The sequence below is a fragment of the Elgaria multicarinata genome, chromosome 21 (genome assembly GCF_023053635.1).
Source record: "Elgaria multicarinata webbii isolate HBS135686 ecotype San Diego chromosome 21, rElgMul1.1.pri, whole genome shotgun sequence".
Lineage (NCBI taxonomy): Eukaryota > Metazoa > Chordata > Lepidosauria > Squamata > Anguidae > Elgaria > Elgaria multicarinata.
Window position 1 is genome coordinate 11,710,052 of NC_086191.1, and position 25,156 is coordinate 11,735,207.

The window sequence follows — 25,156 nt, forward strand, 5'->3', positions numbered from 1 at the left end:
GCCTTTGCCATAGAGGTAGCTCAGCCTAGAGCGACCGGACGTCCACCCTACAGCTAAACAAATAATAATCTACAGCGCTGTCGATATTGTCACAGCCCTCCTACATCACTTCCGTTCCAAAACCAAAAATGCCCCCTACTCGGCCAATGGCAAAGCACAGAGTCGGATGTGCCTGTGTTTGTCCATAGAGGTTTCACGTCCTAGAGCGCCACAGCCCCCCACGTGACCCTAGAGAATCCTGGCCAAAATGGCCGCTTTCTCGAAGTTTATGCTCTGTGTGTGTCCATGAGTCCGTTTAAAAAATAAAAAAATGATTGGATGGAGTGGATAGTTGTCCAGTCTTGGGTAATACTAAAGAAAACGGCCCTTAGAAATAAATAAATAAACCAAGTTTTCCTACCCCACTTCCGGTTCCACATAACTTCCGGTGTCACCTTCAACTTGATCCCCTGGTCACTTCCGGGGTGGGCTCGCGCCCTGCCGCTTGCCCCAGGCCGTTGGTAAGGTAACGGAAGGGCGGAGTTGCGGCCGCTTCGGGCCCCTGAAGGGGTGAGAAGAGGATCCCACCCACGCTGTTCAACTCTTCTCTAACGGTAGGGAGAGGGGAAGAGAATAGGAGTGGCACTCATTTGCATATGCAAATTTACCCAAATACAAATCATCAACCACATCATCCTATTTAACTATGCATTCTAGCTATCCCTGTACGCCAAATGTTTTGACTTACAATTCCCATCAGCCTCAGCCAGTGGTGAGGGATGATGGGAGTTGTAGGCCAACAGCGCTGGGAGGACCACCAGTCGCTCCCACCCCTGGCCTAAGGGGGAACTTGACTCTTTTCCAATGCACCAAGGCCCGGGCAAAGCTGAGCCTTTCCTTAGCTGCAGAAGGGAATCCTGCTCCAAGTGGCCGGTGCCATATCTCATTCCTCAGTATAGGCCTAAAACTTGCACATGCTCGAACTGCCCTGTTATTGCTTGCCTGTCAAAGTGGACGTCCTTCAGAGTGAGCCTGGGCCTCCATTCCCCAATCCCCCAAAACCTGCCTCGAAGGTTGTGAGCATGCAGGGGCTAAGAGTGGCTTCAGCACAGCCTTCCCTAAACCTGCCAGGTTTTTTCCGGACTTCAACGCCCAACAACCAATAACAGCGTGGCCAATGTTCGGGAAGTTGTTATCCAAAATATCCGGCGGGTTTGGGGAAATTTGGGTTTAGCATGCTGTAGAAATTCTTCCTGCACTGACCTCTGATTCGATTGGACGCCTTGCAGAGCCATGTCTGACCAGAATGACGACGAGGCCGGGAAGGATGGGGCCTTTGCGGCTGAACACCTGGCAGCCGAGTCCATGGCTGCAGACATGGACCCCTGGGTGGTTTTCGACGCCCGGAAGACCCCGCGGGCCGAGTTTGAGGAGTGGCTGCAGACCTACCAACCGTCCCGGGTGTTCCGGTTCGGAGATCCCGACCGCAATGCAGAACCGGTGGGTTGGATCGCCATCTATGGGCCCAGCTTCTGCCCCGAGGGCGGAGACGTGGTGGGGCTGCAGGACGACTGGGAACGTCTCCAGGTCAGCGGGCGCCACGTCACCTTTGACACCGTCAAAGAGCTCGCCCTGAACCGGCGGGTGCTGACGGGGAAGTGGCTGATGCACCTGGACAGCGGCTTCAAGGTAGACCACGCCTGGTGCGGCATCGCCCGCGCTGTGCTCGACGGCCGCATCGGTGTGGCGAAGGTTAGCCCCTGCTGCCCCGACTCGGAGCGCAAGCAGGTCATCTGCGTCTACACGGACAACTTCACCGACGAGGAGCAGGTGCTGGTGGCCGATGGCATCATCCGCGCTACGGGCATCAAGTGCCTCTTGTCCTACAAGCCCGACGTTTACACTTACCTGGGCATCTACCGGGACAACCGCTGGCACCTCTGCCCCACCATCTACGAAAGCAAGTTTGACCTGGAATGTATTCCCCGCCGCTCCCGCATCATCAACAAAGTGAGCGACACAGAAGTGACTTAACTTGCCTCCCCTGGCACGGGCCGCTCTCCTGGGGAACAAAATTGGAGTACAAAATTCCCACCATGTAACGCTCACTTGCTTCCCCTCCCACCGACTTCTTAAGCAGCTGCTTGGAGGAGGTTGCTACCAACCACAGGCTGCTGGGAAAAGAACTTTTGGGGACAGGATTTTCCTATTTTCCTGCAGGGTCAGTCTTGTTGGCTGCTGTGCCGAACAGGCCATCTTTGTGATGCCACATTGATGAATTTCTCTCTGAGCTGCTCACCAGCGTGTGCTGCCCTTGAAACTCTTCCTAGGAGTTCATCTCTGCACTCTTTTCCCTCTCTAGCCTGCATGTATACCGCTACAACGCCTGGGGGTGTACTAGTGACTCCCTTCTCTTGCTGTTATTTTCGTATTAAAACATTTACAGCTACAGAAGCACTCATTTTTAATTATTATTATTTTAAAAGGCAGATCAGTAGAAAGAATTGCTGCGGTGGTCCGAAAGGAAAGGTGTGGTAAAGTAAAACAAGTTCTTAAGTGAGCGGCCTTTGGTGGCGTAAGAGCATACAAGCTTTTTAGCAACACAGATCTGTTCAATTTGCAGTGTTAACCAGTCACTGGAAATGTCCCATGAAATGCAGAAGCTTGGATGCCCTCATTCCGATCTAACAGATGATCACATTTTACCTACTTCTCTGGCCTTTGTTGGGGGAAAAGCCATTTCTACAGCTTGATGTGTCAAGGGAAGTTTTTCTTGAGAACCTTCTCTTAATGCTGCAGCAGAGGGGCAAAATATAGACACTCCCAAGTATGTGTGCAGTCTTGGTTTAATTGTTCCTAATGATTGGGTCCTACGCTTCACCACCAACCTCACTGGAGTTCAAAATCCCACACCTCTGCTCAGAGGGAAAGATCTGTTTAACATTTCTGGCCTTTTAAGGTGGTGGAAAAAATGACTCATAATGCATTCACTTGTAAATAGGTTGAAAATAAAGTAATTTCCTCCTCTGACTGGGTGTTCATTGCTGGGCTGGGTGAAAAGAAAAAGCATCTTAAGAGAGAAAGTGGTATAAAACCAGTTACTTCTTTAGAGAGCACTTCTAATTTTTCCAAAGCGTCTGGCCCTGTCTTCAGCGTGCTCATCCTTAACGGAGTGGGAGGACTGAGGCTAGGATACGAAGAGAAAGTTCTAGTTCTGCGTTCAACTCTTTCTTGTGCTACAGATGATTTAGAAAGCCATGTATGCCTTAAAAGGAATTCTATGGGTTCTCCCAGGGCTGCTTTTATTCCTGCACCCAGGAAGTACGTGTGCGTGCACACACCCAATCCTAGATTGTAAGGATTTAAGCTTGTGCTACTTCCAATGCATTTGAAATTCCATCTCTCAATTGATGGCCGTTCATTCCTGGCGTTTCCGTCCAGCTCCTCACAATCTGAGTTAAGATGTAAAGTTCTCCTCTGCTGTTTCAGAAGCCTATGTAATACAGCCTCTGGACTTTGTGTGTGTGAAGGAGGAGACTGCACTGATTTATCCTGTACCTGCAGCGGTTCTCTTAAACAGAGTTTTTGTTATCATAGTCTCCTGACACATGCAAAGGTTTAGGCTGGTTGTCAAGAGACTGAGCTACGAATCAAGCCTCCTCTTTGATCCTCATCTCTGCTGCAAATTCAACAGAGCGTCCTCTCCGCTTCATGGGCCTGCCCCATCCCCTGTGCAAGCTGCAGGAAATAACACTGACTCTGGTCAAAGTTAAGTGTTCATATTAGCAGCTTGCTCTTTTCAACACTGGGGGTGGGGGGGAAAGGTACTGTCTGGCCCGGTGTTTTGCCACAATTCCGTGGGAGCACAGGTAGAACTGTTCACACAACACACCCAACGATTGATTTGAACCGTGGGTTATTTGTTGAACCGTGGGTTAGCATGTTGTCTGAACGCAGCACAATTCCTACAGGGTGGGTTATCGTGTCGTTGGGAGCATGGCTGGGGTGACTTGTTAACTCTGTCAGAGGCAAGGTTGGGACGCTAGGATTGCTGAATTTGGACTCTATCCCTGCTTAAGGAAACCTCTCCCCTACGGGGGTTACAGAATTTGAAACATCCCAAAGCTAAAAGAAGAAAATGGTAAAGCGGAGGCTTCAGTTTATTAGGAACCTGCGATAGGAAAAGGGTGTGTGTGTGGGGGGAGAGATACAGTTGAAATAGTTACAGCACTTAAGTAGTTAAGTATCTTTACACATTCGCCCCCTTTACAAAAAAAACCCCCAACAATGCAGCAAATAGTATAAAAAGAAATCGAGGCACGGAAGCAACTCCCAGAGGGAACGGACAGGAAGGTCGCCCACCTTCCCCATATCTGCAGCCTGGTGGACCGAGGGCCTGGAAGACATTTTTCACAACCCCTGCCAGACACCGTCTGAGTGATGGATTCCCGGGCTTTTTATTTTTTAAAGAGGTTACCTGAGTCCAAAGCTTTAGGTCTTGGGTGCCATCCGGGAAGGGAGGTTGTACACACACACACTTTCCATCGCTTCCTCACCTCCTTCCTCCTCCGAAAGTACTTCTTTGGAGGGCCGGGAGGATCACGCTGATGTAACACGGGAACACCTCGCTCGGACGGGACTCCTGCCCGAACCAAAGAAGAAACAGGCTCCAGAGCTAAATTAGGCACACAGCAGCCTTGCCTGAGTTATAGTTCTCAGCTGTTGGCTTAGCCAGCCTTTGCATGCTGGCTAGGCCCAAACATGGGCACCGTTGGAGAAAGCTGGCCTACAGGAAAACCAGCCTCTCCTCGAACGGGGAAGGAGAAAGCCCGCCTGGGTTTTCTGTGACCTGTTTTCCACCCCTTCCGAAAGGAAGCAGGGCGCTAGGCCCGAAGTTTTGGCATCAGTTAACCGAAACAGGAGAGAATGTCTTTCCACCCCCAGTTCTCTTCTTTTAAGAAGTATGAGGAACAGAAGTCTTGTGTGCACCGCACTGCACTCACGCCATCCTCCTACCCCAAGGGGGCAAAATGCAAAGGCCAAAAGGTGACCCATCATCCACTAACAGAAGACCTGAGCTGTAAACCCTGCTCCCCACGCCCACTAACATACCTCTCTCATTCCGACAGCCCAGTGGAGAGACCTATTCTGACTCTGTTTAAAAACGGGCTGAGCGAAACCTTCCCCTCGGGACAGAGAGGCTATGAAGCGTCCATCAGGCACATTTAGTCCCAGAAATGAGCTGGGACAATATTTAAGGCACTCCGGTTCCAAAAAGGTAGTTTACCTTGTAATAAAATAAAAAATCTTGGTAGGGCGACCTTTTAAGAGCGTTGATACAAGCAAACGTTTGCATAGTCTCCATCGCTGGGTTTGTTTTTTCACATAAGGAATCTTGTGGCACCTTAAAGACTTACAAATTTATTCCAGCGTAAGCTTTCGCTGGGTTTCCTCAGATGCAGTGTATGCTGCAATCAATGCGTTCGCCTCTGAGGTTCCCCAAGCCGCTTTGATACCTTTGCTGCTGTAGACTAAAACAGCTTTACCTTCTCGGGAAAGTGATGCTTGCATTTTTTAGCACGATTCTTAACGGCACAAGAGTCCTACCAACAAATAACGAAGAAACATTGGCAACCGTAGATATATTCCGATGGAAAACGGGGCAGACTGGTGCATTGGAGAAAACAAGAGGGGGGAAAGCAAAGGTTCCCCATGACACCCAGAGAAGTTTTTGGAGAACTCCACCCACAAGTATGTTACAGATGAACAGGGGAACAAAACATCCAAAATGATCCAGCGGAAAAATGAGCCAATGTCTCAAAATCCTGAAAAAAATAAATGTGGTTTTATTCCAAGGAACAGAGATCTCTGAAAAAGACACTCTGTGGTTCCGGGATTCGTCATGCAGACTCTGTTTTTCGGAGGTCTTTGCAGGGATCTATACATATTAAAACTGACCCCTGAAGAAGGCTGTTTCTTGGAATAAAATCCGGAGACTTCGTTTCTTTATTCTAGTGGATGTAGGACAGCCACCAACTTCAACAGAGAAATAAGAACCCATCTAGTGGGCAACTGTGAAAGGGTCCGGAGGTGCAGCGGGTGTAAAATCGCGTCAGAAAGGGTGTAAAATCGACTCTGTAGTGATTACGGAGCACTTAATGGGTCGGGTTGAGCATGCTTGTGGCTGCTACAGAGCACCGTTTCTAACAAAAGTGTGGCAAGAGCAGGCTATGCTGCCAATCCCCGCCTCTCCGACAAAGAGACCACAGGTCCCATCCCAATTCAGGCGACACGATCCACAGAAGCGGGGGGCGCTGGAGAGGCGGCGGGGAAACGTCTGGTGCTAGTTCCAAGAGACGAGTCCCTCGCCCTACCCCACCGCCTCCTCGACATCTCGGCTGTCCATCCCAAAATATCCAGCAGGGAAACACCAGCAAGCGGAGACCAAGTTGCTAGTCTGGGCAGGAGGGGGCTGGCAGGAGTCCGGGAGGCCAAGGAGAGAGCCCGGCAGTTTCAAGTCAACCCCCCTCCCCTTATGAGTTCAGAAGCGAGTTCAAATCCAGGTCGACCATAGACGAAAAGCCGTCCTCGCCAGGGAGGGCTCCCAACAGGCCGTTGATGAAGCTGTTGGTCGAGCTGCTGCCTCCGGCTTCCCCGCCTCCGGACGGCTCCCCTTCCGCCCTCCGCTGGCTGACCAGGCGGGTGATCGACTCCGGGTAGGTGAGCAGAGTCGCCTGGCTCTCTGAGGCTGCCGCCACCGCTGTCGGGCCCGTCGGGCCGGCCCCTTCCGTGAGGAGCTGCCGGAACTCAGCCGTGTTGATGGCCTCCAGGCTGGTGTAGGGCATGTCGTCTAGGATTTCTCCCAGCTCCATGGCTCCCGCGTCCGCCCCTTCGAAGTGGAGGTGCAGGATGGCGTCGGCGATGCTAGTTTCCGCGTCCGACTGGACCGACTGGGCCACGCCCAGGCCCGACAGGTCTTCCAGGTTCACCGTGCTGAGGCCGGATTGCGCTGCAGCCGAGAGAGGCAGCGTGGCGTGGCTGGGGCCGCCGAAGAAGCCGTGAGAAGCCTGGATCAGGGTCTGTGGTTTGGGTGCAGGCACCGAGGGCTGGCCTGGGACTCCCATGAGCCCGGGAGCACCTGCGGAGGAGCAGAAGAGGAAAGGGATGGGTGTTACTACTACTTACCGACCACTAACTGCCTCATGATTTGCTGCCACCTCCAAGGAGGCTCGGAAGGTGGTGATAAGGGAGAGGGCTTCCTCAGTGGTGGCCCCCTAGATTGCAGAATGAGCTCCCCACTCAGGACTGCCCGGCACAGACACTGTCATTTGTTTAGGTGCCAAGTAAAGAGCGCCTTCGGCTCCCAGGCATTTAATAGTATGTGACGTCTGCTGTTTTAGAACAGGTCTATTCAAGACGTATGCGCTTTAAAAGCATTCGGCTGCGGTTTTGACAAACAGGAACAGAAAACAGCACGGAAGGTCTATAGACTGGAGCGTTGGGCCTTTTGGGGAACCTCACAGAGATACGGGGGGAGAAAGAGTACCAAGCCGAGACACAACCCGTCGGCACAATCACACAGCGGCCTCAACACCAGAGCGGCCTCCTCCACACGATTGGCCGGACTGCTGTGATGTCAACGACAAAAGGGAAGGTGTCGGCGAGGCGCAAGGGCTTGTGCAAAGAAAGAGGGAGGTAAGTTTGGATGGAGGATTTACACGGGGCCTGGAGGTGTGTGTAAAATGGAGGCCCAAAGAGGTGGTAGGTAGACAGGCTGAGCGTCGCCTAACAGTTTCGTACAAAACGCTTAAGCTGCTAGTCCACAGTGATGTCAGTAAAAATAAATAAAAGGCACTGCTCTGCAACGGGGTGGGCCATGTATACGCCCTCTGTGGCGCATGGCAACATCAATAACTATCTCATGAAAGAGTGGACCATTTGTGGCCCTGTAGATGTTTCGGCCTACAACCCTCCACCAGCCCTCGCCGGCATAGCCAATGGTGAGGGGATGATGGGAGTTGTAGGCTGAAACATCTTGGGGGGGGGGCGTATGTGGCCCACCACTGCTTTACTAGCTTCTCAGCGTGTTTCCACAGGCAAAAAGTAAATATCCTCAGAAACGCTTCTGGAGGGAGAAAGTCCTTACCGGTGGCATTGGGCCGCCCCAGGCCATGTTTCGGAACAGCGATGCGGCGCGGGGAACGCGATTCCACAGCCCCGACTGTTGGGGAGAAGAGGAAAGGGGGTAGAACACATACAGCAACTTCAGAGCTAGGGTTGAACCCCTCTTTCTCACATGTTGCTTCATCTCCAGGGTACTCCTCATGGGCACAGGAGACTTGACTTTTACGGAGAGCGGCGAAGAGAGACGGGGCCTCCTCAGTGGTGCCCCCCCCCCCGGATAGAGAATGCTCTCCTCTCCCCTGAGGCCCGCCTGATGCCAACACTGCCATCTTTTCAGGACCACCTGAAGACTGCCCTCTACTCCCAGGTGACGGGGTATTCCTGCCAGCTGTTTGGACCAGTCTAGCATTTTATCAAAAAGGGTTTTTAGCCGTTGAAACTGTCCTTTAAATTTTGTACATTTAAATAAATGCTGTATTTTATCTTGGGGATTGTTGTGAACCGCCCAGAGAGCTTCAGCTAGGGGGCGGGATAGAAATGGCATAAATTACAACAGCAGCGGCAGCAACAACCCAGGGTCCTCGTGGAATTCCACAGTCGCCACCATGTCACACCTCTCTCTCGCCCTGGTGGAATTCCTTCAACCGCTGTCTCTTTCCGCCACCTCTCCTGCTACCCTACCTGCAAAGGGCGTTTTCTGCACAAAGCTCTTGAAGGTACCCAGCGTCCGTTTGCGTTTCTCCTCAATACGGTGAAAGTCGCCTGTCCAAAGAAGAGACGGACACACACAAAGTTGGCAACTTGGCTCAAAAGCAGGCAGAGAATGCTCCCCCCACCACGCACACAATTATTTATTTATTATTTATTTATTTATTTATTTATTTAAGGATTTTTATGCCACCATTCAGCCAAAAAAGGCTCTCACGGCGGCTTACAAAAGTATTTCTTGACAGTCCCTGCCCACAGGCTTACAATCTAAAAGACATGACACAAAAGGAAAGGGGATTGGGAGGGAGGAGGAGGGGGGGAAGGAAAGCAAATTCAGGCACTACAATCTTAGTTGCAAAGTTCAGCAGGAGTTGGTAGCAGGAGGGAGGGGGCTCTCAGCTGGAGCTGGACCCAGGCATGGTGGAGAGGTGCCTGGCTGCTGCTTCCTCCCTCACTGGTGGCCTCTGCAGAGACAGTTGGTAGCAGGAGGGAGGGGGCTCTCAGCTGGAGCTGGACCCAGGCACGGTGGAGAGGTGCCTGGCTGCTGCTTCCTCCCTCACTGGTGGCCTCTGCAGAGACAGTTGGTAGCAGGAGGGAGGGGGCTCTCAGCTGGAGCTGGACCCAGGCATGGTGGAGAGGTGCCTGGCTGCTGCTTCCTCCCTCACTGGTGGCCTCTGCAGAGACAGTTGGTAGCAGGAGGGAGGGGGCTCTCAGCTGGAGCTGGACCCAGGCACGGTGGAGAGGTGCCTGGCTGCTGCTTCCTCCCTCACTGGTGGCCTCTCCAGAGGCAGTTGGTTGCAGGAGGGAGGGGGCTCTCAGCTGGAGCTGGACCCAGGCACGGTGGAGAGGGGCCTGGCTGCTGCTTCCTCCCTCACTGGTGGCCTCTTAACACCCGCCCTCAGTTATCCTCAGTGATACGGGCAGATTCTGCGGACCGGTTTTTAACTTCCCCAAATTTCGTAGAAATTTAGTAATAGTGGACAATAATAATAATAATGAAAAAAGACAACTGAAAATGCGTTTTCCCTTCATGGTGTAAAAGATGAAAATACACATTTGGGGGGCGGAACATGCTTAAATTCAGGACATTTTTAAAAATCCGACTCCGTCAGCACGGTTTCCGCGGGCTGGGTTGTCGCGTTGTCTGACCGCAGCCAGGGTGGCTTGTGAACCGCCTTGAACAGCCCATCCACAAGCATCGGTCCTCAAGGTGGCTTGTTGGAGAAAAACAAGGCACGCTGTCGTTGCATGGTCAGCGAGCCACCCTGGCTGTGTTCGGACGACACGCTATAACCCACTGTTCAAAACAACCCACACTCAACTCCCGAGTGTGGCTTAGCGTGTTGTGTGAACAGCCTTGTGAAGCGCTTTGCTTCCGACGCTCCCATCAGCCATTCAAAAACCAACCACGGTCACTGTCCAAGGAAGGGACCGTGCCCAAGAGAGCGCAATATTCCCAACCCCTTCTAATACCTTCGTTGGGGAGATACCGGAACTCCATGGGCCCGCTGACCTCCTTGTCGGAGGGGCGGCGCAGCTGCATCTGGACCGTCACGGGCTCCCGGAGGGTTTGGTCCATGTACGGCGGGGTCTTGAAGACAATGGCCACTTGGCGGTGGACGTCGGCCTGCGAGAAGGAGCCCTTGGCTTCCCAGGCGTCCTTGAAGAAGCGGACTTCGATGTCCTCTGAAGCAGAAGCAGAGAAACAGGGGATTGAGTCACGGGTGTCAGGCGCGTCGCCGGAGTGACGAAAAGGGCAGGAGAAGGGACGAAACAGGAAGTGCCAAGGCCTAAAACTTCCTGTCCCTAACTAGCCACGGTAAGGGTATAGGAACTCCACCCTGAGGGCCTGGTGTAGCGCGTGGCGGCTCGTGTCACCTCAGCAGGCCCCGCCCCTACCCCATGGGGAGGAGCCAGGAAGAGTTTCAAATTGTTATTTATTATGGTCGCAGACCAGCAAAATCAACAACAAAACATGCAAAGAATAGACAAAAAGTGACATAAAAACAAAATATACCCGTGAATATAGAGAAAGAGACAGAGAGAGAGAAAGAGACAGACACACACACACACACACACACACACACAGAGACAGAGAGAGAGAGAGACAGGGAAAGAGAGACAGAGAGACAGAGAGAGAAGAGAGAGAGACAGAGGGAGGGAGAGAGACAGAGACAGAAAGACAGAGAGAGAGAGAGACAGGGAAAGAGAGAGAGACAGAGAGAGAAGAGAGAGAGACAGAGAGACAGACAGACACAGAGAGAGAGACAGGGAAAGAGAGACAGAGAGAGAGAAAGAGACAGAGAAAGACACACACACACACACACACACACACACACACACACACACACACACAGATGACGTCGTATCCTCTGGACCATCATTGTCCAAAGGTCCTTGATGCTCTCTCCCAAGGTTAAATCTCCTCCACGTCTTTCAAAGCTGAGGCAGGCGGCAGGGCGTGGGGAGTGCAGCGGCCCAGAAGACACAAGACGTTTGCCGGAGGAGCTCTTACCTTTCTGCACTTTGTCGCAGAGAAGAAAGATCTCGTCTCCTCCCAGGCAGCTCCCCGAATTGCGGTTGACACGGCAGATTTTCAGCTCGGCAGTGTTGGGCGCACCTGGAGGGAGAAAAACGCACATGGAAGGGCTGCAGAGCAGAAGGGAAGCACGTTCCGCCCAGGGGAGCTGGGGCCGCTGGGAGGCTGCACCCAGTCTCCCAGGGAGAAGATTGTGGCAAGGGAGGAGCAGTCCGGCCCCATCTATCGGCCAGAGGAAGGGCAGCTGCAGGGAGTTCGCTTTGCTCTTCCCCTTCTAGAAGGGACGCCTGTAAGAACTTTGAAACTTAGTGATAGTGCCGGAGCTGGTTTCTTTCCTCCTCCCGCCCAGCTCGTTTTCCTTTCATGTCGCGCCTCCTAGACTGAAAGGCCTTACTATTGGAGGCTTTTTTCAGCTGAAAAGCAAGGTTAAAAGAAAAACCTATAAACCAACCAACCACAGTAAAGGTTTAAAGTGATACATCATGCACAGATAGGGTAGATTTGCATGAGAAAAAGTTAAATTCCATTGCTTATAAAAATGCGTAATAATTTAACTTAAAAGCTCCCCCCCCCCCCCCCCCGCAGCGGATGTGGCTAGTCAGGCAACGGCTGCCCTGGGGGCCTGGCTAATCAAAAGTGAGTTAAAAAGAAGTTGTGGGGAGAGAAATAGCGAAGCTAGAGGCTGGGAAGGAAGAGAAACAGCAAGACAAAGAGGTCAGGAGATACAGAGAAAGAGTAGAGGCTGGGAAAGAAATTAAAGAAATCTCCCTCAACAATTTCCAAGGTTTCTGCTGGAAGTTGCTCTGGGCAGGATACAAATTGAATCAATAATCCCCGCCTTCCGCAACTTGCTGCCCTCCTGAGATATATTGGACTACAATTCCCAGCGTGATTGCTGGGGATGATAGGAGTTGCAGTCCGAAACATCTGAACGGCCGCAGGTTGGGGAAGGGTGAAATTATCTATTGGCATCGCGTTTGCTCCACAAGTCTTTGGGGGGCGGGGGAGAAGGAAAGGCCCACCCTCAAAAGCACCCCTTCTGCCTCCTCCCCCCCGGGATCCCTCCGCACTCACGATTGTCGTAGATCGGCTGAGAGATCACCAGGGGAAGCTGGACCAGGCGGCCGCTGCCCGCGTCCCGGATCCACACCTGGAAACACAGGCGGACGGCGTTGAGGTCGTAGTCGCCTTTCAGCTCCTCCGTGGGCACTGAGAGCGAGGCAGGGGAGGGCGAGAAAGAGGGTGCAAAACAGGCAGAGTTAGACCGCAGGAGGAGAGCGCGATACCGCTCAGGGCAAAACACAGGGCGGCCCAGCCTCAATCCCCAGCGTCTCCCGTGGAAAATGAACAAATACCGTTTGCCCTGCCTGCTGCGTCTTTCCGCAAGTGAGCCCCGCCCTCCCGTGGCGGCCATTTTGTGAGAGCGCCCACGAGCCCCGTTCAACACTCCAAATGTGCCCCCTTCCCCTTCCCGCCGGGGTCAAGATGGGTCCAAATTCTCCAACCTCGTCTAAGGCAGTTTCCTACGTCCTTATAACGGTCCGACCCTCCACCCCGCCCACGTCCCTGCCAAAGGGGTTGGGGGGCGCTCTCTCCTCACCATTGAAGGGGTTGTTGCTGGTTTCGATCCGCTTGGCCACGGCTTTGTCCAGGTCCCGTTTCCGCACGCACTGGATCCCCAGGTTCTGGAAGCTGGGAAGAGGCGGAGGAGGGGCGGGGGTCAGCGTGGAGGGACAGGAAGAGGCAAGGGAACAGGGGAGGGGAAGAGAGGCGGGGAAAGGCCTCCGAACCAGCACACCAACAGCCTCTCCGAAAGGAAATTCGGCCCCAGGGCCAAAGACCAGCACAGTGTAGCTTAAAGCTCTTAATCGCCAGAAACTTCAGAGAGGAGTTCCAGGCACTGGCCATGGTGGGAAGGGGGAATGCAGAAAAGGTGAGAGGGCTGGATTGAGACACCCCCGCCCCGGCCTGAGGGTCCCCCCCACTGCCCCAGACGCCCGCCTCCCAGGACAGCCAGAGAAAGAGAGAAGGCCCGGCTCCCCACTTCCTCTCACCTGTGGATGGAGCGCTCCGGCGACAGCTCGGCCTCGTAGAACCCCTCTTTGCAGTCTTTCCCCACCAGGTCGTGGGGATGAGGCCGGTACGGGACCTCCTTGGTCACCAGAGAGATCCGGACTTTGCCAGGACCCATGTAATTGTGGATCTGGGGGCAGGAGAGGTCACGCAGAGTCAGCCAGGGGCTCTACTTCTCGGCCTGCCCCTTTCCCCAACGTTTGGGCCGGCTATCTGCCATCCCCGCTGTTCTACCAGGTCCATGGAGGTTAAGAACATGAGAAGAGCCCTGCGGGATCAGGCCCAACGGTCCATCTAGCCCAGCATTTTCTTCACACAAAATGTGAACAAACTCCACAACCAGGACAGGAGTGCAACAACACACTTGGTTTTGACCTCCTTGCCTCTTAGCTTCTTGAACTGCTGAGACATCTGCCCAGCCTTCAGCCCATCACACAAAGGCACTCTCGCCCACCGGGGCCCGTGCGGAGCTTTTAAAACCCCAGCCAAACTGACAATATCCCTTCCTCTCGCAACAGGGCTGCCGGCGTTTTTAGCCGTTTTGCGCGCTAAGCGACCAGGAATGTTTGTGAACGTTCCGCGACACGCCTCTCGAGTTGAGACGCGTCCCCTCCGGAAGCGCAATGTACGACGTCAACAAAAAACGAATTGCTTTCAAATCTGCAGGCCCATGTCAACACGGCCCAAGGATTCTCGACACCCTGCAATTTTGAAAAGCGAACCTTGATGGTGGGGTGGGTCTTGGTGGTGTCCGTGCTGCGCTCCCCAGGAATAGAGCCAGCCAAGCGCCCCTCGCACTGGTAGCGGAAACGCATGCCGCGCTGCTTGGGCTGTTCAATTATCTCCACGAAAGGAGTGGTGCTGGGGGCAGGGTCTTGAGGAAGGAAAAACAACAAGAAGAAAATACATGAACATTAGTGAGACACAACTCCATCCCAAACGAACAAAAAACCCAGAAACCTTCAACAACTCTGCACTTTTGAAATAATAACCAAGAACGGGAAATAAGGAGCATGTTTATTGAATCATGGCGTTAGAAGGGACCACAAGGATAATTTAGTCCACCCCCTGCAATATACAGTTAAACCAATTAAACCGCCCATGAGAGGTGGCTCTGTCCAGCCACTTTTTAAAAACCTCCAGAGATGGAGAACCCACAATCTCCGTGTGTCGACTGTTCCACCGTTGTGCAGGTCTTACCGTCAGGAAGTTTTTCCTTCCATTTAATCGGAATCTAGGCAGCTGCAGCTTATACCCATAATTTCAGGTCCTCATTTCTGGGGTCACGGAAAATAATTCTTGACCACATTCCCTGCGGTACCCTTTTATTTAGTTTCTTAACTTTGCAAGCTTTCGGGTTCTCCAGAAATCTTCACCAGGCTAGGTGGCATTTATTTGTTTATTTGTCATATCTATATTCCGTTGTGCATGATCGTCCTCTCCATTTTATCCTCACAACAACAGCCCTGTGAGGTAGGCTGGGCTGAGTCAGTGACTGGCCCAAAGTCACCCAGTGGGCTTCCATGGCCAAGTGGGGACTCAAACCTGGATATCCTGAGTGCGGGTTAAGTTTCTTAAGCACACAAATGCTCCAGGACCTCCCATCTGTTCTAGAAGGTATGTTATGGGCCTATGCAACTGCTGACCCTAGTTAAGGTAGCACTCCCGTGTACCTTTGGTATTCAAACACAATGACTCATGTAGGATCGGGGAGAAGGAGAAATAACCACTGCATGTTGTGAAGGACACATGTGTGGATAAACAGCCGCTTGTATTCCACAGGGGTTACAGAACTGGCACCGGAATTCTTAAGCCTGGGGTGGGGGGGAGTACGACTAAGGCCAAGTGCCTCTGAGAATGTGCAGACTACCTTTTCTTCACCACTAAAAAAGACCAACCGGGACCATCCCATCTGGGAGCACGGCAGAAAGTGGTCCAGGTTAGACCTCACTTTCAAAGGGGGAAAAAGCGATTAAAATTTGCCCACCCCCATGAGACTTTTTCTTTGAGCCATTTTTTCCAGATTCCTCTTAGACGCAGGGTTTAAACTGAGACCCAAAACCAGTGTCCAAAAGGCCAGCACTCTGCTCCGAAACCTCGGCGTAACAGGTGCCTCTGAGCGCGTGCAAAGTTCCTTTCTCCGCCACGTCACCCCCCAAGTAGATCCCAGGCATCTGGGCATCTTGAGGATGTGGGGAGTCCTCATGGTCTCGTTGGGGACTTGACCCCCCCGGACCTTCTCAGTGGTCTGCATTTGCGTGTGCGCACACGACGGGGGAGCTGAAGTGGTGAGCGCCGCTAGCACATTCCTAACCGCTGATGGCATGTGCTTTCTTAGAGTGAAGAGAACGTTTGAAAAGACAGAAGTGCCTTCAGTCAGCTCCATCCGTTCCAACACCGCTGAGCCAAGCTGGACACGCACAATACTGAACAGCGCAAATGAAAAGAAAAAACTCGCCAACTTTCTGCCTGGGCAGGGCAAGTGAGGAATGTCCCCAAAGCCTCTCTCTCTTTCTCTCTCTGACACACACACATGTGTGCATACCCTATCTGACTCCTCCATCTCTTCCAGCCCCCCCCACCCCCGGGCCTCCCATTCCCTCCTCGGGGAGCCGACGCCTCCCTCCTGAGTCTGGGACCCGGGGATTTCCCTGATCCACACTTTGAAGCAATATTGGAATTTTCCCCTTGTGTGTGTGTGTGCGTGTGTGTGCTTTGGTGCAACCCACGGTGATGTCACAAGACATGAGCAGGGTCCAGCCGAGACAAAGTAGCAGAAGAGGTGGGTGGGGGAGCATTGCCTGGCCTCGTCCTGCTGGGATTACTTCCCTCCATCGCCCACAACTTCACCTCGACTCACCTGTGATGCCCTGGATGTTTTTAAAAGAACAACAATGCAAGGCGGAACAACCCCATGAAATCCCCGCGACAGGGAAGGGCATAACTCTGAAACTGCAGCATGCACGCTCTCTGCCAGAGATTTCTCCTTTAAACGTGGCACAAGGAAACGAGGAATTATGCTTCCACGCGCGCACACACAGCGCTGGGCACAGAAGCCCCGGGCTGCGTAGGAGAGAAGCCAGTGCGGTGTAGCAGTTAAGGCAGGGGAACTACACCCACCATCTGCCCCAGCCAACAACGGTGAGAGTTAGGAGACTGAGAGCTTCTGGGGTTAGGGGTGTGGCAACCAGGGCTAGGAAGGCCTGGGTTCAAATCCAAGAATTGTCTATCGAAGCTCGCTGGGTGACCTTGGACCAGTCGCTCTCTGTCGGCTTAGCCTACCTCACAGGGCTGTTGTGAGGACAGAATGGGGAGGGGCTGTGCACCCAGCCTGGAGCTCCTTGAAGGAAGGGAAGGATGCAAAATATAAGAAATGAAATAAGCCAGCAGCCAAAGGAGTTGTGAAATCGGTTGCCAATAGCCACTTGTGGTCACTATGCCTCTGGACTCTTTAGCTCCTAAGTTCTATTACCTCCTGGGATCTCCTCTTAGCAGCCTCCTCCAACCTGGTGCCCTCCGAATGTGTGGGACTACAATTCCCATCACCGCCGGCCAACACGGCCACCATTTTTAATCCCAGTTAGACTGTCCTATTTCCCCTCCGCCTTATGGAAGCCAAGCAGGGACCACACATATTCTGACAACTCCGCCCCCTGCTGCTGGAACATTCGTGAACATTCCGTGACATCACGCAGCAGCTCAGCCAATCAGTGTCAGAGGCTTCATCAACACAAGCTGGGGGAAACTTGACCTACTGGTTCTCTGCCTGTTTTGCAGAGAAAAAGGAACAGGACCGTCCCTGTACTCACCTGCCCCGACCCATCTTTGAGTGCCATCGCTAGGAAAAACACATTAGGTGTGCAAAAAAGCACATGGCTTTCTTAGTGGTGGCTCCCTGAATTTGGAATACTTTCCTTAAGGAAGTCTTTAGGGGGGGGGGGCGAAGACATATAGGGAAAGCCCCTCAACCAACAGTTCTTCTGCCTATCTTTGGGGCATCTCAGGAATTCGCCCTTCTCTGCCAGAAAGCCTACAAGAACTTTGTAACTGAATTTTTTTTCCCTTCCTCTCTCCCAATCCTTTTCCTTTCGTGCCACGTCTTTTAAATTTATGGACAGCCTTAATGCTAACCTTTGAAAGCCCTTTCGGGGTTTTTTTTGGGGGGGGGATTGGCGGAAGAGCGAGGTAAACTTAAATACACAAATAAGCACAGTTTGCAACCGGCCCCTGAAATTAATTGCACGAGTATTAAGGAAGAAGCAAGTGTATTTACCTAACTCAAAATACCCAGCACTATCCTTCACAACCCAATATGGTTTTTGAGTTACAGAGTATCAAATGCACGCAAGAAACTGACAAACGTTTGAAGCCGCCCTTTTTATTTGGGCGATTGTTTCAAATCGGCACTTTTCAAAACAAAAACCCAGGCAACATAATATAGACAGCTCTAGAAAAGCAGATTCAGGTTCATTCCAGGTTCTGAGTATTAACGGGAAATGGGTATACAAAAATCAATCACGTAGCCCCAGGTAAATTTCCTGCTAGTATGTTTTTCTCTCTCTCTCTGTACAGGAAACGGTCGATTCTTTAGAAACGCATTGTTTCAGAAAGTTAATAAGTAACGTAACAAAGTCACAGGATGGAGGAACTCCACGAAAGTCCAATTGGACGGCAGGAATGAGTGTGATGTGAATCAAAAGTAAAATCAATGCTATAGTTTTCCCTTAGGAAACACAAATATTTACGTGCACAGCTCTTAGGGCTTCCTTAGCATCCGTACAGGATAATAGTTTGATACCTTCTGTTTTTTTTATTTTCCTTAAAGAATGTTTTAAAAGGGTTGTGCCCATTTTAAAACTTACGAACATCAGAGGAGCCACGCTGGATCAGACACGAGACTCAATTAGCCCTGGATTCTGTTTACATTTTGGCAACCAGATGCTCCAATGGGACGCCCACAAGTAGGACGTGAGCGCAACGTAACCTTCCCGCCCATGTTCCCCAGCAACTGGGGAAGATAGGCCCACTTCCTCTGATATTGGAGGTAGCACAGAGTCATCAGGACTAGCAGCCATTGATAGCTTTCTCCTTCAGCAATTTGTTTAACCTCCTCTTAAAGCCATCCAAAGTGGTGGCCATCACCACGTCTTGTGGTAGCCAATTCCATAGTTTGACTCTGCACTGTGTGAAAAAAATCCTCCTTTTTCTCTGTCTTGAACCTCCCACCCATCAGCTTCATGGGATGACCCCATCTGGGTTCTACTATTCCCCGCAAAATGCGTTTCCAAGTAAAGTTTTACATGTGTTTGAATATAACGTTTAACGCATACAAACAAGGCAATCTTATGCACTTTCACTTAGAAGCAAGTCCTATAGAGTTCAATGATTCCAATTCTCAATGACATAAATGAAATGTCATTGAGAAGCAATTAAAGATTTCTGTATGTCCGCTGTGCTCCTATCTTACTATCCTTTTAGCAATGCATGTTACGTTTTTGATAGCTGTAATTTTTAACCATATGTAATTTTTAACCATATGTAATTTTTATCATGTATAGTATAGCAAAATGTCAAGTTTGTATGTGTTGCAATGATCTGTGGATTTAGCAATAAACATATTGATTAATTAATCAATTAAGTGTGTAGAGGATTGCAACAGCAAGATCTGCCTCCGCCTCTCCTCCTGCCAAACTATTTCAGTTCAACTCTTTTTGACTATTGGAATTTGTAGATATTTCTAGACCACATGAAAAACCATGGCTGAAACCCAACATGATTTCTACCTAGAGTAGACCAACTGCAATGAACGGAACTTCAGTTAGTCATGACTAACCACAGCCCCATTCAGTTCTATCGGTCTGCTCTTGTTGGATTTCACCCCATATTTTTAAAAGTTCTGGTTTAGTAAATCCAAGTTCAACCTGTTCTGGATGGGGTTGCCCTCCCCCTGAAGGAGCAGGTTCGTAGCTTGGGGGTTCTCCTAGAACCGTCTCTGTCACTTCAGGCTCAGGTGGCCTCGGTGGCACGGAGTGCCTTCTACCAACTCTGGTTGGTGGCCCAGCTATGTCCCTATCTGGACAGGGATAACCTAGCTTTAGTCGTCCATACTCTGGTAACCTCCAAATTAGATTACTGCAATGCGCTCTACGTGGGGCTGCCTTTGAAGACAGTTCGGAAGCTGCAGCTTGTGCAAAATGCAGCGGCCAGAAGGTTCGAACGCATAACACCGATTCTGGCCCGCTTGCATTGGCTGTCTATATGTTTCTGAGCCCAATTTAAGGTGCTGGTTTAAACCTATAAACCCTTACACGGCTTGGGACCACAATACCTGACGGAACGCCTCTCCCGACATGAACCTACCCGTACACTGCGCTCAACATCTAAGGTCCTCCTCCGAGTGCCTACTCCGAGGGAAGCTCGGAGGAGGGCAACAAGGGAGAGGGCCTTTTCGGTGGTGGCCCCCCGACTGTGGAATGATCTCCCCGATGAGGCTCGCCTGGCGCCAACATTGTTATCTTTTCGGCACCAGGTCAAGACTTTTCTCTTCTCCCAGGCATTTAACAACATATGCTAAGTTTGTTTGTTTTTTAACGGACCCCAGAACTGTTGTTGACTAAATGGATACCGTTGTTTTTATATTTTTGATGGTTTTTAATTTTGTATACTTTTTAATGTTCACTGTTTTAAACTTTTGTAAACCGCCCAGAGATCTTTGGCTATGGGGTGGTATATAAATACAAAACAAACAAATAAATAAGTCAAACTAAAATGCTAAATTAAATCAATTTAGGGCAGGGGAAAATGCCCTAAACCCTCTCTCTGCCCTCGCACAGTTCAAATTTCCCCAGCAAACCCACATCGCTGGTGGCATAATTAAAACGGCAAGAACTTACCCTGCAGGCCCCAGGTTTGCTGAAAGATCAACGGCAAAAGATCTGAGGGAAGAGAGGAAAAGAAGTGAGGTTAGCATCTCTTGAGAGTCGCTTTGCAAACAGTAACATCACTGGACCATCTATTTTTCTACATCGACTACTTTCTGCACGAGTATTGTATCACTGAACTATGGCTCCTCCCCTAAGAAGAAAGTAAGATTCTAGTCCTCATGGTTCTGAAAAAGAAATTTGATTCGGAGAGGTACATAGGAATCATTTTTATTGTTTACCGCTGTGGAATCTGTTTAGGTGTGGAGCAGTAGGTAAATGCTGGAAATAAATCAATAATCCTTAACACAGGAATTCGTGAAGAGGCCAGGAATTGAACCTGCAACCTTCTGCATGCCAAGCAGGTGTTCTTCACTAAGCTATGGTCTGTCCTCTAAAAGGAGAATAAGATGCCAGTCCTCATGGTTCCAAATGAAGGGCTGATTCGAACAGCAGCCTCGGAAGCTACTTTCTATCAGTTCGGGCCATTGATCCAGCTAGTGCAGTAGTCCCTGTTTTTCTCCCGGTTGAATTCAGCCCTTGGCTGGAAAACAGTTCTGTAGCCCTGGCTTCATGGGAACTCTGTGCGTTTTTCTTTTCATTTCAATGAGTCTGCGTTTAAAAGTTTTGCTTTGCACCACAGTTTTGCTTTAACAGGTTCAGGAGGGGGAATACATGATCCCCACTTCTATCCTCACAACAGCCCTGTGAGGTAGGCAAGGCCGAGAGACAGCAACCAGCCCAAGATTACTCGGTAAACTTCATGGATCAGCAGGGTGTCTCCGGTCTGAGCCTGACACTCTAAGCTAGACCTCCCCAACCTCATGCTCTCCAGATGTTTTGGACTTCAAATCCCATCAGGCCCAGCCAGCATGGGCAACTGTCAGGAAGATTGGGAATCATAGAATCATCGAATAGCAGAGTTGGAAGGGGCCTACAAGGCCATCGAGTCCAACCCCCTGCTCAATGCAGGAATCCACCCTAAAGCAGCCCTGACAGGTGGTTGTCCAGCTGCCTCTTGAATGCCTCTAGTGTGGGAGAGCCCACAGCCTCGCTAGGTAACTGATTCCATTGTCGTACTGCTCTAACAGTCAGGAAGTTTTTCCTGATGTCCAGCTGGAATCTGGCTTCCTTTAACTTGAGCCCGTGATTCCGTGTCCTGCACTCTGGGAGGATCGAGAAGAGATCCTGGCTCTCCTCTGTGTGACAACCTTTCAAGGATTTGAAGAGTGCTCTCATGTCTCCCCTCAATCTTCTCTTCTCCAGGCTCAACATGCCCAGTTCTTTCAGTCTCTCTTCATAGGGCTTTGTTTCCAGACCCCTGATCATCCTGGTTGCCCTCCTCTGAACACGCTCCAGCTTGTCTGCGTCCTTCTTGAATTGTGGAGCCCAGAACTGGACGCAATACTCTAGATGAGTTGAAGTACAAAACAGCTGAGGTCAAGGCTGCTGTAACCACTAAACCACACTGTCCACTCAGGCAGCTCATGGTGCCACTGTTGGAGGAGGGCGGCTCCCAGCACAACTGGCAGTCCTCCACTGATCGTTCAAGAGGACAAGAACATCAGAGGAAGGGGAAGCGTCTACCACCGGCACCTGCACCAGCCGTGCGGAGCGTCACAACTGCAAGCGTGTCTCCGAGGCGAGGGCAGCAGATCCTGCAGTGCTGCACAGCTGTTCCAGCTCGGAGGCTGGTGCTGCAGGAGGGACAGGCGATTACGCATGATAAAGATGAAAGGGCTGATGCCGAATAGCACCAAGGAGAAAAGGAAAGAAAGAAAAAAAGTTCAAACGCTCGGACGGAGGCTGTGGTTTTGTTGTGAATCTCAGAGAAGGCTCTGAAGGTGGCGAGTGGGTGCTGAATTGAGCTTCCTGAGAGTCTCAGCTTTTAATTAAAAGCAAAACAGTGAGTGAGGCAGAAAGCAGGCACACACAAGTTTCTAGCCCTCAAGGCTACAAAGGGAGGCTTTGTACAGAAGGGCACCCCCCGGTCCACCTGCCAAAAATTAGTCAAGACCAGGGAAATTATGCACAATAAGAGATATTACGCAAATGTTTTTTGGGGAAGCATCCGTCTAAACTGCACTTCTTGGAGTGCAGTTAGATAACCCGGGCACAGAATTCCAGATTCTGCCATTCTCTTTGAAACACAACCCCGGCGACATTATTATTATTTATTATTTAGAATATTTATATCAATCAATCAATCAATCAATCATCAGTTTACTGTGCTAGCCGAAGGCCATGACAAATACATCCATAGAAAAGCATACAACTATAAAAGTACACAACAGTTTAAAATAACCAAGAGAACCATACAGACAAGCTTAAATTTACTCTGACTAAAGCTCTCATTTCGCTCAGCACTCTGAGTCTCTGTGGCAGTTTATAGCAATTTTATCAAGTTCTCTCTTCCTAATCTTTTTCGCTGCCAGTGCAAACAGGGCCACTTTATGAGCGACATAACTGTTCGTATCGCTAAGGAGGAAGAGAACTGTTTCTGCTTGGGCATTCATGCCTCCATATGTCAGCAGCGGTTTCAGGAGTCTCTCTCTTGGGTCCCTATACAGAGGGCAAGTTAACATAGAATATTTATATACTGCTCCACATTGAAAAATTTCGGAGCGGTGTACAAGGTAAAATGAAAATTAAAACAGAATAAAACAGTTAAAACAAAATTTAAAAAGAAGCAAAAACAGAAATCCAAGGCTGCATGTTAGAGAAAGGCTTCTTGGAATAAAGATGTTTTCAGGAGGCGCCGGAAGGAGTACAAGGTCAGAGCCTGCCTGACCTCCAGAGGCAGGGAGTTCCACAGGAGGGGGGCCACCACGCTGAAGGCTCTTCCCCTGGTGGACTCCAATCGGAGGATGGATCTAGGTGGAACCACCAGGAGCAGGCCCTCGGATGACCTCAGTGACCGGGCAGGTTGGTAAGGGAGAAGGCGCTCTCTCAGGTATCCTGGTCCCAAGTTGTTTAGGGCTTTGTACACAAGTACAAGAACCTTCAACCTGGCCCAGTAGCAGATAGGCAGCCAGTGCAGTTCCCTCAGCAGAGGAGTTACATGCTGGAAAGGCGCAGCTCCAGACAACAGCCGAGCTGCAGCGTTCTGCACTAGCTCCAGCTTCCGGAGCAGCCCCACATAGAGCGCGTTACAGACATGTCCCATGCGGCAGCCGCTAAGGGAGAGTGTTGGGGCTTCCGCCGTGCCAAACCCGAGTTCAAATCCGATTTAGCGATTGCGATTTATCCCCCTGGCTCTCCGCCCTCAGACAACAAAGGCCCTGAAAACGGATAATGCTACAAAAACGCAGATTTTAAAAAAAACGAAGCTGAAACAACCGTGGAAACGAATAGATGAAAACCGCGATGCAAAGGGGGAAAGCAGCGGCATAGAAACCCCTTTGGCAACAGATCAGTTGAGATGCTAAAGGTCAGCTTGAATAGTGGAAGGGTAATCTAGCCTCCCTCGCAGGGAGTTCCACAGCCAGGGAGCGGCCACCGAGAAGGCCCTTCCTCATGCCGCCACTAAATGGGACAGTTCTTATCTTACAACAACCTTGTGAAGTAGGCTAGGCACATTCTGACTGATCTAAGGCAAATTTCTGGTCTACATGTGGATTTGAAACCAGGACTGTCGTGTTTTAGATTGACTGACTATCCGACCAGCTCTGGCTGCAGTTTATACCCCCCCACCCCAAATCCGCTTCGTCTTTAAAGGTCCCACGAGACACTCGCTGAAAAGGTTGGACACGGCTAGCCCAGCAGAGGAAAAACCAACGATGGACGGGAGTGAAACACACCCAACACAATGCAGAAGCTGTGAACCCATGAAAGAGGAGTTTCAAAAACTGAGAAGCAGAAAGTGCTCACTTTGAACCCAAAAAGAGGAAGTTTGAGAGACGCACGTCCAAATCGTTCTAATGTTGACAAAATGCAAGGGGGCGGGGTTCTGTTCCCCAAGTTTTCAGAACTTGGTCTTAATAGAGGAGAGGCGGGGAGCACAGTCACTGCCCCCCCCCCCGGCTTAGGGAACGAGAATGAAAAGGCGAGAGAGAGAGAGAGAGAGAGAGAGAGAGAGAGAGAGAGAGAGAGAGAGAGAGAGACCCCATAATCCACAGAATCTACACAGCCAGCCTCCATCAACATGGTGTCCTCCAGATGTGTTGGACTACAGCTTCCATAATCTCCAGCCAACATGGTCCAAGACTAGAGATGTGAAAGTCTGAGAAAGCCCCAGAAAAAAAATCAGACGGGGATGGAAAAATTAAGGCCACAAACACTATGTTTTCCAAGAGATTTTTGGGAAGTTTTTTTTTGGGGGGGGGCACATTATTTTCTGATGCCCCCCACATTTTTCCAGTCCCCTCTCAAGGCAGTCACATCTCTATCCAAGACACTTAGAGGGCATCAGGTTGGGGAAAGAGTGGGTTAAGTATTGTTTATTTAAGACACAATCATCCATTCCTTTTTATTTTTGTCAACGGTGCTGAGATTTTAACCTGCATCCCATCCCACGTTCTGACCTGGATGTGTTACCCCTTACCCTAAGACACAGGCTGCGGTTATTAGGCACTCTGCACATGTTCAGAGGAAGGCCATCGACCACCACTTGGGCCATGTTGCAGCAGTTCCTACGATTGCAAGTGCCCCCTTGGCCAGCCTCACATTGGGTTATTGGTACTTATTCGCACAACTACAAAAGCTGACGGAAATCCGCTTGCACAAGCGGCTGAAGGGTGCCTCCCACCTCCACAAAAGCGCTTTTAACAAAGGTCTCTTTCCCCTACAAAGAAACTAAGGCTAGATCTACAGC

At 50.8% G+C, this 25,156-nt stretch overlaps 2 protein-coding genes across 2 annotated transcripts in view; one reads left to right on the plus strand and one right to left on the minus strand.

Annotated features, from left to right (window-relative positions):
- The first annotated feature begins 475 nt into the window (after positions 1–475).
- On the plus strand, positions 476–3,009 carry C21H11orf68 (chromosome 21 C11orf68 homolog). The gene is made up of 2 exons (XM_063145646.1): positions 476–593; positions 1,269–3,009. Exon 2 carries the CDS (start codon positions 1,273–1,275, stop codon positions 2,011–2,013), a length of 741 nt encoding a protein of 246 aa, XP_063001716.1. The 5' UTR covers positions 476–593; positions 1,269–1,272; the 3' UTR covers positions 2,014–3,009.
- A 1,096-nt stretch (positions 3,010–4,105) lies between these two features.
- Positions 4,106–25,156, minus strand: part of RELA (RELA proto-oncogene, NF-kB subunit) — a 28,255-nt gene continuing 7,204 nt past the window's right edge. The window contains exons 2-11 of the mRNA XM_063145760.1: positions 20,317–20,358; positions 14,146–14,297; positions 13,405–13,553; positions 12,951–13,042; positions 12,425–12,559; positions 11,327–11,431; positions 10,285–10,497; positions 8,785–8,865; positions 8,126–8,200; positions 4,106–7,117 (exon numbers count right to left, since the gene is read on the minus strand). Of these exons, the coding sequence (XP_063001830.1) occupies positions 6,513–7,117; positions 8,126–8,200; positions 8,785–8,865; positions 10,285–10,497; positions 11,327–11,431; positions 12,425–12,559; positions 12,951–13,042; positions 13,405–13,553; positions 14,146–14,297; positions 20,317–20,358 (1,649 nt within the window). The 3' untranslated portion in view covers positions 4,106–6,512. The remainder of the gene's footprint in view (positions 7,118–8,125; positions 8,201–8,784; positions 8,866–10,284; positions 10,498–11,326; positions 11,432–12,424; positions 12,560–12,950; positions 13,043–13,404; positions 13,554–14,145; positions 14,298–20,316; positions 20,359–25,156) is intronic.